General features: G+C 45.3%; 1 protein-coding gene across 1 annotated transcript in view; it reads left to right on the forward strand.

The window, feature by feature from the left end:
* Positions 1 to 14750, forward strand: part of FRY (FRY microtubule binding protein) — a 449190-nt gene that overhangs the window by 144438 nt on the left and 290002 nt on the right. The window contains 1 exon segment of the mRNA XM_030200365.1: positions 12127 to 12298. Coding sequence (XP_030056225.1) covers positions 12127 to 12298 — 172 coding nt within the window.

Here is a 14750-nt window from a genome sequence, read left to right on the forward strand (position 1 = left end):
CTGCTGAGTGGTTGTAAAGCTGGTATAACTGGAGTCCCAAACAGGATATTCACAAAGCATGGGAGGATGGCCTTGGCACCAAACGCACCCAAACAGGAGAAAAAAAGCTCCAAACAAGGGGCTATGATAAACTAATCATAGGTCCACAATCACGAATGGAGAAAAAAAAGCATTAGCAGAATGTCCTAAACCAGCAGTAAGTCTGCCAGGTTGAAACAGTTCAGTATTTCTCTCCAAAGAAGCTGCATACATTGAATACTTACATTTATAGCAACCAAAGTCAACCACTTAGCTGCCGTGTCTCATCATCATCAGCTGAAGAGAAGTGCAGAAATGCTTAACCCAATGTGGGATGAAGGGGGTGACCTCACCTAATCCCTCTTGTAGAGCGCTGCCCAAAATGAACACCTTGCCCAAGGGCAGGTGTCAATCCTGACATTGATCACAATGATCAGATGTGCATTCCCCTTCTGAAATGGGGAATGCACCTGTGTTTTTGGCCTTCCCCTTGTCCCTTTGCTATGTGGACATAATGCAATTTGCATGTTAAGTCCAAGCTTTCTAAAACTGGAGTTTCTACGTGTATCTGACTAGTATTTAGACGTGTAAATTGTGAATAAGGCTCCTAAAATAAGGGCCATAAGGTATTCTTGTTATCTGCCAGTATCAGCTCCCGTACATGTAAGTAATACGTTTGGCTCAGATGCAAAATAGAGTATACACCGGGGGGGGGAAGGACACCTAGACCAAATGTATAAGCTACAGTGGGGGAAATAAGTATTTGATCCCTTGCTGATTTTGTAAGTGTGCCCACTGACAAAGACATGAGCAGCCCATAATTGAAGGGTAGGTTATTGGTAACAGTGAGAGATAGCACATCACAAATTAAATCCGGAAAATCACATTGTGGAAAGTATATGAATTTATTTGCATTCTGCAGAGGGAAATAAGTATTTGATCCCCCACCAACCAGTAAGAGATCTGGCCCCTACAGACCAGGTAGATGCTCCAAATCAACTCGTTACCTGCATGACAGACAGCTGTCGGCAATGGTCACCTGTATGAAAGACACCTGTCCACAGACTCAGTGAATCAGTCAGACTCTAACCTCTACAAAATGGCCAAGAGCAAGGAGCTGTCTAAGGATGTCAGGGACAAGATCATACACCTGCACAAGGCTGGAATGGGCTACAAAACCATCAGTAAGACGCTGGGCGAGAAGGAGACAACTGTTGGTGCCATAGTAAGAAAATGGAAGAAGTACAAAATGACTGTCAATCGACAAAGATCTGGGGCTCCACGCAAAATCTCACCTCGTGGGGTATCCTTGATCATGAGGAAGGTTAGAAATCAGCCTACAACTACAAGGGGGGAACTTGTCAATGATCTCAAGGCAGCTGGGACCACTGTCACCACGAAAACCATTGGTAACACATTACGACATAACGGATTGCAATCCTGCAGTGCCCGCAAGGTCCCCCTGCTCCGGAAGGCACATGTGACGGCCCGTCTGAAGTTTGCCAGTGAACACCTGGATGATGCCGAGAGTGATTGGGAGAAGGTGCTGTGGTCAGATGAGACAAAAATTGAGCTCTTTGGCATGAACTCAACTCGCCGTGTTTGGAGGAAGAGAAATGCTGCCTATGACCCAAAGAACACCGTCCCCACTGTCAAGCATGGAGGTGGAAATGTTATGTTTTGGGGGTGTTTCTCTGCTAAGGGCACAGGACTACTTCACCGCATCAATGGGAGAATGGATGGGGCCATGTACCGTACAATTCTGAGTGACAACCTCCTTCCCTCCGCCAGGGCCTTAAAAATGGGTCGTGGCTGGGTCTTCCAGCACGACAATGACCCAAAACATACAGCCAAGGCAACAAAGGAGTGGCTCAGGAAGAAGCACATTAGGGTCATGGAGTGGCCTAGCCAGTCACCAGACCTTAATCCCATTGAAAACTTATGGAGGGAGCTGAAGCTGCGAGTTGCCAAGCGACAGCCCAGAACTCTTAATGATTTAGAGATGATCTGCAAAGAGGAGTGGACCAAAATTCCTCCTGACATGTGTGCAAACCTCATCATCAACTACAGAAGACGTCTGACCGCTGTGCTTGCCAACAAGGGTTTTGCCACCAAGTATTAGGTCTTGTTTGCCAGAGGGATCAAATACTTATTTCCCTCTGCAGAATGCAAATAAATTCATATACTTTCCACAATGTGATTTTCCGGATTTAATTTGTGATGTGCTATCTCTCACTGTTACCAATAACCTACCCTTCAATTATGGGCTGCTCATGTCTTTGTCAGTGGGCACACTTACAAAATCAGCAAGGGATCAAATACTTATTTCCCCCACTGTATATGTATAGAGGGTAGTTTTTATAACATGGCACTTTGGTTTGTAATAGAGAAGGTGCGTGTTTTAAGCTTGTTTTATAAAGAAACATGGAGGGGAATTTTTGATAAAACATCTAAGTCCAATTTTGAACGTTTTGCTAAAAATCGAGTAGCGAACATAGCCATTTTTGAACTGGAAAAAGTCTATCTTTTTGCTTTGAAAATTGCCTTTTTCTAGAAGTTTTATGCTTGCTGCATTTTTCTTTTGGAACCATTTTGGAAAATTCCAAGAGAAAAATGCCCCCAAAACAGCCATTGGAATGTCTGGGAGCCATCATTCTTAGTAGACTGGCCACATAGACATCCCAGCAGAGCAGTGGAGCACTCTAGGCGGCACTGCAGTGGACTTCACGTAGAAGGTCCCAGGTCCACATGTCACCATAACCCCCTTATATTGTATGGTGAACCCTCTAGGAACAGACAAAAACCTACTGTACCTCACCGTACACCACTACAATAGCTCTCCAAGTTTGCACGTGTAACCTATATGTGAGTGCAGTAGGTATTATAGGGTTTTTGGAGGGCTTACCACAAGTGTACCAGTTAAAGTGAGATATGTGCCTGGGTCCCGTTCTCTATATAGTCCACTGCACCGACCACTAGGCTATTCCTGGGACATGCCTCCTACCACTCTAACAAGAATGGCCATCATATCTGAAGCTGTAAAAGAGACTGGTATTAGTCATTTAGGGCACCTTTTGGTCACTTATTCGTGACTCAAACAGGTCTAGCCGAAAAGGTCTTAGATGTTTTCATTTTGTTTCATTATTGCAGAAAAATGTCATATCTTTTGGTGCCACCCAGGTCCCACTCTCAACAGGCCCCCTTGAAATTTGAATGAACTGTGGAGAAAAATGTGTAAAATTGGACCCCCCCCCCCCCCCCCCCCCCCAATATTCAAAAGCATTTAACCAGCTAGGATTAAGAGCTGGCCGGTTAAATGCACCATAATTGGCTATCCATAAATTTTCAGTGGGGCATGGCAGGCTAGTGGATAGCCGGTTATATCAAGTTTGAACTGGACAAAAATAAACTGGATATTCAATACCAGTCACCAGAAGCGGCCTGGCATTGAATGTCTGGGCTCAGCACTGACTGTGGGAGTTAGCTGGGCTAATTCCTGCAGCCTGAATATCTGTCTCGGAGTGTCGAAAATTGCAAGTTGGATGTTTTTGTGAGAAAAACGTCCATCTACCACCGTATGATGTCTTTTGGACGTTGTTGTTGTTGTTGTTTTGAAAATGAGCCCCATAGAGGGGCAAAATCAAACGTGAATGCCCATCTCCACGGGCACCTATCTCTGAGGACATGTACGTGAAGGGGCAGGACAGACTGTATTTTCGAAAAAGATGGGTGGCCATCTTTTGTTTCGATAATACGGTTTGTGCCGGACAAATGCATCACATTTGGGTGGATTTGAGCTGGGCGGTATCGGTTTTCAGCGATAATGGAAACCGAAGGCGCCCAGCTCAAAAATGAACAAATCCAAGGCATTTGGTCGTGGGAGGGGCTAGGATTCATAGTGCACTGGTCCCCCTGACATGCCAGGACACCAACCGGGCAACCTAGGGGGCACTTGTAACAATTAAAAAAAAAGTTAACTACCTATGAAGTCCATAGCTCCCTTCCCTTGGGTGCTGAGCCCCCCAAATCCCCCCCACAAACCCCACTCCCCACAACTCTACACCATTACCACAGCACTTATGGCTGAAGGGGGGTACCTAGATGTGGGTACAGTGGGTTTTGGGGGCGGTTTGGAGCGCTCCAATTTAGCAGCACAAGTGTAACAGGTAGGGGGGATGGGCCTGGGTCCACCTGCTTAAAGTCCACTGCACCCACTGCTCCAGGGACCTGCATACTGCTGTGATGGAGCTGGGTATGACATTTGAGGCTGGCATACAGGCTGGAAAAAAAAGTTTTGACAGTTCTTTTTTTTTTTTTTGGGTGGGAGGGGGTTAGTGACCACTGGGGGAGTCAGGGAAGGTCATTCCCGATTCCCTCCGGTGGTCATCTGGGCAGTTGGGGCACTTTTTGGGGACTTGTTCATGAAAAAAAAGGGTCCAAAAAAAGTGACCCAAATTCTTGCTTCTGGTGCCCTTTTTTTTCCATTATCGGCCGAGCACGCCCATCTCTCCTCGGCTGATAAACATGCCCCAGTCCCGCCTTCACCACGCCTCCGACACGCCCCCATCAACTTTGTTCGTTCCCGCGACAGAGTGCAGTTGGAGGCACCCAAAATCGGCTTTCAATTATACCGATTTGGGCGCCCATGAGAGAAAGACGCCCACCTCCCGATTTGGGTCAAAATATGGGCGTCTTTCTCTTTCGAAAATAAGCTGGCTAGGCTCCTATGTGTCTTTATAAAATACTAACACAAATCCTGCAGAAATCATGCCTAGATTGAAGGTATAAATAGAGTATGGCATATTTTCTAAGATAAAGCCTTCTTCTGCCATAACCTCTCCTCTGAGCCAGTCTACTCTACAAGTAGACATCAGCTTGCACTGGCTGTACTTTTATAAGTGACCTAATATTATAAGAGGTCTTTTACTTGTGAAAAAGATTTATTAAATTGCCCTCACAGTGGCAACATTTACAGTTTTTACATGTAGAGGCATTGATATGTGCTGCTACTTATACCTTATAAATATAACTGTGTTTGAATACTCAGCAACATTTGCTATATGTATAGCGTCACTATATATAGAAATAATTTGAAACCTGTTCAGTGTTTGGCTAATAGAATAGGATGGCAGATAAGGACTGCAAAACCTAATTTCTCTACTTGTGTGCAGTACCAGAAACCTTGCTAGATCCTCCTGCTTTCACAGCTTCTCACAGTATTGTCTGTGTTCATCCCATGCATGCTTTGGATTCTTTTAGTCCTCACCGCCTTCTGGGGGAGACTGTTCCATATTTCTGCATCCCTGTTTCCTAACGTTGGAAATTGCTTAGAGTTATTTGATAGAGATGATTAAGTAAGTTCAAATAAATAAATGATGTTACTACTGAATCCACCCCCACTGTGAGACTCACAACATGACTTATTCATCTGTGGAATGTAGAATTTATCTCTCACCTTTCAGTAGCAGTTCAAGGCAGTTTAAATTCTGGTACTATAGGTATTTTCTCATCCCCAGAGGAGGCAATGGAGAATTAAATGACTTGCCCCAGAGTTAAATAAACTGCTAAAAACCTGTCTATTTTCTAGGGCATTTAGCTGATGGGGGTTCTGAGTTTTTAGAGTTTGTGATTTGTAAGATTGTGTTTTGTTTTTGTTTTTTTATGAATGTTTTATTGTACCTTGCCTAGATGTTTGTATAGGTGGGTTATAAGTGTAATAAATAAATAAATCAGTCAAAAGGGGTATCAGTGAAATTTTAATCCTGGTTTCCCTAGATCTCAAAGGGCCTTACTGCTTTTCCTGGACCTCTCCATTGTATGGCATATGTACTGATGGGTGAGATGACATAGGCAGTGTGTGTAGGTGTTTTGTCATCTACCTATTTACTCCTTCTACATTCACTGACTCCAGGCCCACTGAGAGGGTGGCGGCAAGATTCCTCCAGGCCTGGCCTCCAAGGGGAGCCTGGCGCTGGGGTCTATCTCTCTCCTGCTCCTGACGGGACCTGGGTGATTGTGTACTGACAAGAGCAGGAGAGAGAAAACTCCTGCACCGAGCCCCCCTTAGAGGCTGGAGAGGAGCAGTCACAGGACTTCAGGGCGTCTGGGTTGGCTGGCTAGGCCACGGGGATCCCCAAGCCCCACCAGCAGAAGCCTTCCTCCAGCGCTGTCCTCCGCCGCATTTCCCCTCACGTCGTGGTGTAGGCAATTCAGCGGAGAACAGTGCTGGAGGAAGACTTCGACTGGTGGGACTTAAGGACCCCCACCAGCCAAGGTATGTGGAGCTGTGGCAGGGGGCAGGGAGGTGGCACAAAATGTGTCGTTCCCCCCCCCCCCCCCCCCCCCCCAATTTTTGTGGTCTGGCTACGCAGCGGTCTAATGGGTGGCAGCGGCGGTCCTGGGATGGGCCCGGCAGCGGTGGCCCTTCCCCGGGCCTGGCTCAGTCTCTCGGCAGCCCTAATTGTCCTGAAAGAGGCAGTAACAGGCAGCTTAGACTGCTCAATCAAGCATATTATGCAGATAGAGGCACCCTAGCTTTAATCAAACTTCACTGGCTCATGATTTGTGCCTGATGCTTTTTTTTTAAAATATGTACTATTGTGTTTAGAATTTTACATGGTTTAGCACCTACAGTGGTGGAAATAAGTATTTGATCCCTTGCTGATTTTGTAAGTTTGCCCACTGACAAAGACATGAGCAGCCCATAATTGAAGGGTAGGTTATTGGTAACAGTGAGAGATAGCACATCACAAATTAAATCCGGAAAATCACATTGTGGAAAGTATATGAATTTATTTGCATTCTGCAGAGGGAAATAAGTATTTAATCCTTCTGGCAAACAAGACCTAATACTTGGTGGCAAAACCCTTGTTGGCAAGCACAGCGGTCAGACGTCTTCTGTAGTTGATGATGAGGTTTGCACACATGTCAGGAGGAATTTTGGTCCACTCCTCTTTGCAGATCATCTCTAAATCATTAAGAGTTCTGGGCTGTCGCTTGGCAACTCGCAGCTTCAGCTCCCTCCATAAGTTTTCAATGGGATTAAGGTCTGGTGACTGGCTAGGCCACTCCATGACCCTAATGTGCTTCTTCCTGAGCCATTCCTTTGTTGCCTTGGCTGTATGTTTTGGGTCATTGTCGTGCTGGAAGACCCAGCCACGACCCATTTTTAAGGCCCTGGCGGAGGGAAGGAGGTTGTCACTCAGAATTGTACGGTACATGGCCCCATCCATTCTCCCATTGATGCGGTGAAGTAGTCCTGTGCCCTTAGCAGAGAAACACCCCCAAAACATAACATTTCCACCTCCATGCTTGACAGTGGGGACGGTGTTCTTTGGGTCATAGGCAGCATTTCTCTTCCTCCAAACACGGCGAGTTGAGTTCATGCCAAAAAGCTCAATTTTTGTCTCATCTGACCACAGCACCTTCTCCCAATCACTCTCGGCATCATCCAGGTGTTCACTGGCAAACTTCAGACGGGCCGTCACATGTGCCTTCCGGAGCAGGGGGACCTTGCGGGCACTGCAGGATTGCAATCCGTTATGTCGTAATGTGTTACCAATGGTTTTCGTGGTGACAGTGGTCCCAGCTGCCTTGAGATCATTGACAAGTTCCCCCCTTGTAGTTGTAGGCTGATTTCTAACCTTCCTCATGATCAAGGATACCCCACGAGGTGAGATTTTGCGTGGAGCCCCAGATCTTTGTCGATTGACAGTCATTTTGTACTTCTTCCATTTTCTTACTATGGCACCAACAGTTGTCTCCTTCTCGCCCAGCGTCTTACTGATGGTTTTGTAGCCCATTCCAGCCTTGTGCAGGTGTATGATCTTGTCCCTGACATCCTTAGACAGCTCCTTGCTCTTGGCCATTTTGTAGAGGTTAGAGTCTGACTGATTCACTGAGTCTGTGGACAGGTGTCTTTCATACAGGTGACCATTGCCGACAGCTGTCTGTCATGCAGGTAACGAGTTGATTTGGAGCATCTACCTGGTCTGTAGGGGCCAGATCTCTTACTGGTTGGTGGGGGATCAAATACTTATTTCCCTCTGCAGAATGCAAATAAATTCATATACTTTCCACAATGTGATTTTCCGGATTTAATTTGTGATGTGCTATCTCTCACTGTTACCAATAACCTACCCTTCAATTATGGGCTGCTCATGTCTTTGTCAGTGGGCAAACTTACAAAATCAGCAAGGGATCAAATACTTATTTCCACCACTGTAGCTATATGCAGGGCTTGGCACTAGTCTGTAATTCAATGAGAGCCTCGTGAGGAAAACTGACTTTATCTTTACAATTTCCTTCTGTTAAAGTTAAATATACCAGATTTCATGCTGCCTCTTTTCCATATCAAGCAGCTGAGCTCTGAAATTCTTTACCACCTGATATTAGACTTGAACCTTCCTACCTTAGATTTAGCAAGACTGTAAAGACCTTATTTGAGAGATGTGTGCTATAATTGTTTTGGGACTCAATTAAATCTTACCATATGTTAAATTTTGTGACTGGTGTACTATGAAATTTCTTTGTGGAATCCGCTCTGAACCTTTTGGTAAGATATGGAATACAAGTACCCATATTGTATTGCATTTTCTACTATTATATATAGATACTAGCCGTTAAGCCCGTTAAAACGGGCGAGTATTGGTATGTTCTATTTTGATGTCTAACTCCCTCCCTCCCAGCTCCAAGGCCCCATTCCCTCCCCCTCCCCTCCCAGCTGCAAGGGCCCCCACCCACCCCTGCCAGCTCCAAGGCCCCCCTCCCCCTAGCTCCAAGGCCCCCCTCCGTCCCTCCCTCCCAGTTCCAAGGCCCCATTCCCTCCCAGCTCCAAGGGCCCCCTCCGTCCCTCCCTCCCAGCCAGCTCCAAGGCCACCCCTCTGTTCCTCCCTCCCAGCTCCAAGGCCCCCCTCCTTCTGACCTCCGATGTCCAGCATCCTCCCTCCTTCCCTGCCAACTCCAAGGCCCTCTGCCCCTCCCTCCCAGCTCCAAGGACCCCCTCCGTCCCTCCCTCCCAGCTAGCTCCAAGGCGTTCCTCCCTCCAAGCTCCAAGGCTCCCCTCCGTCCATCCCTCCCAGCTCCAAGAGCCCCTCCTTCTGAGACCTCCTATGTCCAGCATTTCTCCTGCCCTCCCCTCCCTCCTCCCCCGAGGTTGCTGCCCCCCCCTCCACCCGGGCCCTCTCCTCTCCATTAAATGTACAGCGCCTCACCTCCGAAACCACAGCAGGCAGATCGCCTCCCGTCGTCCTTCCTTCCCTGCCTGTGTCCCGCCCTCATGTGACGTAACGTCGGCGAGGGCGGGACACAGGCAGGGAAGGAAGGCTGATGGAAGCTGATCTGCCTGCTGCGATTTCAGTGCTGTAAGTTCAATGAAGAGAGGGCCTGGTCCGGGTGGAGGGGGGCCGGCGGCGACCCCGGGGGGGTGGGGGGGAGCGGTAGCGACCTCGGCGGTTCCCTCCCTCCCCTTCCATGTGGTGCACTCCTCAGTGCAGTTTCCCTCTCTGTTCCATCATCACGTCTTGACGCGGGGGCGGGACAGAGAGGGAAGTCTCTACTGCGCATTTGCAGGTGAGTCGGTCACTTGCCATTTATATGTTTGATTGCAGCTAGACAATGTAGTACAGCAACAGAAAAACCTCACAGTACAGTTCTGATTTTCTGTGACTTGTAAATTATCCCCCCTAATTCTACAAAATTGTGTGCCCAACTTAACGCTTAGCGTGCAAAGTTGTGAGTGCCAGTTATAGAATAAGGGCAGCTATGCGTGTAATTTGTTTAATGAGCTGCTAATTGGTGTTAACCAATAAGATGCATATGTGAAATCCATAGTATGCAACGCAGTGAGAAGCGGACCTGGGCAGGTCAGGGACATGCCGCACTTATGCATGAATCGGCTACCAGTAGAACAGAGGATCATTTATATATTTTTTACAACGTATTATATTACATTTGTATCCCACATTTTCCCACCTATTTGTAGGCTCAGTGTGGCTTACATAGTACCGGAGAGGCGTTTGCAGACTCCGGTATGAACAAATACAAAGTGATGTTGTGGTAAGATAAAGTTCACGTGGCACAGCCACATTAGGGCATCGTATAACGGAAGAGTTGTGTTATGTCCATTATGTATGTTAGTTTTGTTGTGTTGCAGATATCAGGCATTTATGTTGGATCGGCAGGGTATGCCTTTTTCATTTGTAAAGTTGCCGTCCTTACTTTTAAAGCTTTCAGACTTGGTGCCCCAGATTAGTCATACAAATCCCTATTGTCCTAGTTTGAGTTCTTTGCTCCTTGAATGACCATCATTTAGTCTTGCCAAATCCAAAATTAGCGCAACTACAATCAACTAGTAATAGATCCTTTTATTTTTTTGTCACCTTTTACTTGGAATAATCTCACTCTATCAATTCGTAGCAACTTGCCGTTCAAGGGTTTCAAATCAGATGTGTATCAATAGAAATCAAACAAAATAAAACATGGAAAAAAAAATAAGATGATTTGGCCCGGGACCCCCCCTGCTGACGACCCTCTCGACCCTCCCCCTCCCGTCGCCAACCCACCGTCGCTGTCGCCTACCTTTGCTGGCGGGAGACCCCCCAACCCCCGCCAGCTGAGGTCCTTTTCTTCCTTCGTTCTGTTTCTGAGTCTGATGTCTTGCATGTTGTACATGCAGGAAGTCAGACTCAGACTCAGAAACAGAACGAAGGAAGAAGAGGACCTCGGCTGGCGGGGGTTGGGGTCCCCCGCCAGCAAAGGTAGGCGACAGCGGCAGCAGTGGAGGGTTGGCGGCGGGAGGAGGGTCGAGAGGGTCGTCGACGGGGGGGGGGGGTCAAAGTTGTTGGTGGTGGTGGTGGCAGAGGCGGTGGTGGGGGTGGTCGGCAATGGTGGGAGGAGGGTCGGCAGTGCCGGGGGGGTTAAAATGTGCCCCTCACCTCGGGCTCTGGACCCCCCCTCCCGCCGGTCTGGCTACGCCCCTGGTTTCAACCATTAATGATGGTTGTTCGTGTGCCAGTATAGAATTAGCACTTAGTGAGCACCATCCCAGTGCCTAACTTTAGGTGATCAATAGAAAATTACCTCCTATCCCCCAGATTCTCTATAGCATGCTTAGATTTATGCGCGGTGCTGCACATAAATCTAGGCATATTCTATAACTTCATGCATAGCATGTACATTGCTAAGCGTATTCTATAATGTACTGTGCGTAAATTCTAACGCGCACAGGCAAAAAGGGCATGCTTAGGGGCGTAGAAATGGGCATTTCATGGGTGTTGCAAAATCTATGCTTGTTGTTATAAAATATGGGCCAGTGCATCTAATCTATATGCGGGGATTTACAGTAGCTTTTCGTTGGTGTAAATGGACATATAGATTTAGTTGCATGAACTACACCTATGCGCATTCTAAATACCGCACGTAGATTTACGTGCCGTATTTAGAATATGCTTAGGCATGATTGCCTAATGTGCAGTAATTTTAGGCGCTATATATAGAATCGGGCCACATTTGTATTGGCTCTATCATATCTCCCTTTTACCACGCACATATATTTAGGTCATAGGGATGCAATTTTCAAAGTGGTACCTGCAAGTATTTTACTGTTGTAAATTGGCTGTCTGAAAATTACTCATTTGTAGCAGATGAGCATAGGTGCATGGTGCAGCAACATGCATACTTTGCTGTGTTTTGAGGAGGCATTCCCAGGGCAGAATCTATCATCATTATATATGGGGAAACTGGCAATCCGGTAAAACCTATTGCATGTCAAAGGATTTTCCACTTGGCAGTGACAGGATTGCAATAGCACAGTTTTTAATTTAAAGCAATTCGTATGGGTATATCTACAGAGTTTGAAATTGAATCTGTGGATTAGTTCTGTGAGCATATTTTTATAGTGTCCCTGTGTCCTAGCCTGTAATTCCAGCTAATGGTGTTTTTGGAAGATGAGGCAGCCATGCTTAGCATAATCCAATTATTACTGCATTGTCAGCATTGTTTGAATTATGTCTGTTATTGCCACAGATAGATAGTTTCCTTAAAACAAAGTATAAACTATGACTGGTATGCATGGTTTATTTGATTCACATTCTCATTCCCAATCCACAGAGAATGAACATTGGCTTAAGGGCCTTCTTAGTGATTGCCGACAGCCTGCAACAGAAAGATGGAGAGCCTCCAATGCCAGTCACCGGGGCTGTTCTCCCTTCTGGAAACACTCTACGAGTCAAGAAAACATACCTAAGCAAAACGCTCACTGAAGAAGAGGCTAAAATGATAGGTGAGAACTGCGTGTAAGCCCGCTCACGCATTGTAGAAACATTAACTGAATAGCAAGCACAAACAAATTGGATAATTAACACAATTTCCTTGATTCCTCAGTTTGATTGTTACTGGATTTTATTTTGAACATTTGCCTGAGTAAATCTACGAACAGGGAACAATTAAAATCTGTGTCCTCTAGGGGGATAATTAATGCCAGTCTTTTTTGGACTGAAGTGGTGGACTTGACATATGATGAACCAAGCATTTGATTATCCAGAGATTCAGGTATTTGTTCCATAAAGTCCAGTTGAGATTTTGTATCTAAGAAGATTGGAGTAATAAACGCTCTCCTTGGTTTACAGATGAGCTTTGTACTATGCAGCAGGAGTGGTGATGATTAGAGAGGTGATGGCGTAGAACTAAAGATTTGACTGATAGATCCTCTTGGAAGTTACAATTCAAACAATAAAAAAAGGAAAACTGATATTGCTAGAAAAGCATATTATAGTAAGCTAATTGGATCTGAAAATCTTAATACTAAGAAATTGTTTTCCTTAGTGAATGAATTAACAGCTTTACCTCCTGTAGGCGATTAATTCTCAAACTTCTTCTCCCAGGAACTTTCTGATTACTTTTCGAATAAGGTGACCCAGACTCGATCAGGTTTGAGACGAGAACAATTTGCCTGCTCTACAAAGCCTAATAAGAACGCTCTGGCTCTTGGCTGACTGTTCCCTACTGATCGAATATGGGACTCATTCCAACCTATTACTGTTGATGAAATTCACGCTTTTCTATTGAAAACAGCACATTCTTATTGTTTTCTTGATGCTTGCCCAGTGTCTTTTGCTTTCTTCCATACCTCTAGTTATACTGCAGTGGTTTAATTGCAAGTATTAATGATCTGTTACATTCAGGCTCTTTACCTCTTGATATGGGGCAAATTATATTGACACCTATTCCAAAAGGGCAAGGGCTGGGTTTAGCTTTACCATCTAGCTACTGCCCAGTCGCTAGCATTTCTCTCCTCACTAATTACTGAAACATTTATTTATTTATTAGGATTTATTTACCGCCTTTTTGAAGGAATTCACTCGAGGCGGTGTACAATAAGAATAGATCAAGCATGAGCAATAGACAATTACAGCAGTAAAAATATTCAAAAACAATACAAAGTATGGCATGGTATACTATTTACAATGCCAACACAATACGTAATAGAACATTATAGGTGATAGCGAAGGGTAAAGCAAAGATGTAACATATAGAAGGGTAAGAAAGTAGGAAGAGTTAGAAAGTAAGGTGATTGATTTAAAGAAAGTTGCACATGAGGTCAGAGAAATGGTTAAATGTTATCTGTGCTAGAGTAGAAGTAGGTAAACATGTCCTCCTGCAGTATATGCAACCTGAGTGAGACTAACGAGTTAGTTACTTCTTCCAGTAAATTGAAGAGCCAAACTTGCACCTGCATCCTGAAGTAGAGATAGTCTTGTGTTAAGCGCAGCCTTTCAGGCAGTGCATTCCAGAGTGTGGTGGCTACTCCGGGTATCACATCATGTAATGTCTTTTGGAGAAGGTGTGGTTAGTGAAAGTCCTTGGGAGGACCTTAGTGTCCTTGGTGGTGTGTGGAGGATCATCCTATTTTTCAGGTACTCAGGGCCATTTCCTTTCAGGGCCTTGAAGATCAGACATAGAATTTTAAATTTAGGCCTGTATTGTACTGGTAGCCAGTGAAGTTTTTGCAAAAATGGTGTGATATTGTCACGTCGCTTGCAACCTTCCATGAGTCTTGCTGCTGCATTCTGAATCAACTGGAGCTGGTGCAGGCCCTTTGTAGTCAGATCATTGTATAGTGCATTGCAGTAATCCAGTCTTGAAGTTATGGCATGTACAATTGGGATAAGATTTACCTTCTCGATGTAAGGACAGAGGCAGCGTTTATTGATAAAATATGAGTTTATTATTTTCTACTTATTTGGAGAAATTTTCCTGTCTGTATTCTTTGGGTTTAGATCTGCCCCTAGCAGTGAAACTCTTTTATTGGTCTTAATATCACATATTAAGAGACAACTAAGTCTGGGTGGACAGACTATACTATTTCAGTTTGCCATATCTGCCTTTTTTCTTGCTGTGGACCATACTCTCTTGATTGAATGAGTAAATTGTACAGCGCTGCGTAACCCTAGTAGCGCTCTTGAAATGTTAAGTAGTAGTAGTAGTAAGTGAAATTGGCCTTGCAGGTACAGTTATTACTTGGTTTCAGGATTTTCTGAAGAACCAAAGTTGTTCTGGTTGGAAAAATAATCTGCTCTCTAAATTGTGGTCTCCAGGCTGTGGAGTTCTTCAGGGTTCTCTCCTATCTTCCTTGCTTTTTAATTTTTATTTATGGCTCTTTTGGGTAAAATTGAGATGAACCCTGGGGAAGTTTCTTCTTTCTTATGCTAATGTTATTACCTAACCCTTACCGT

Source organism: Microcaecilia unicolor, chromosome 4 (assembly GCF_901765095.1).
Source record: "Microcaecilia unicolor chromosome 4, aMicUni1.1, whole genome shotgun sequence".
NCBI lineage: Eukaryota > Metazoa > Chordata > Amphibia > Gymnophiona > Siphonopidae > Microcaecilia > Microcaecilia unicolor.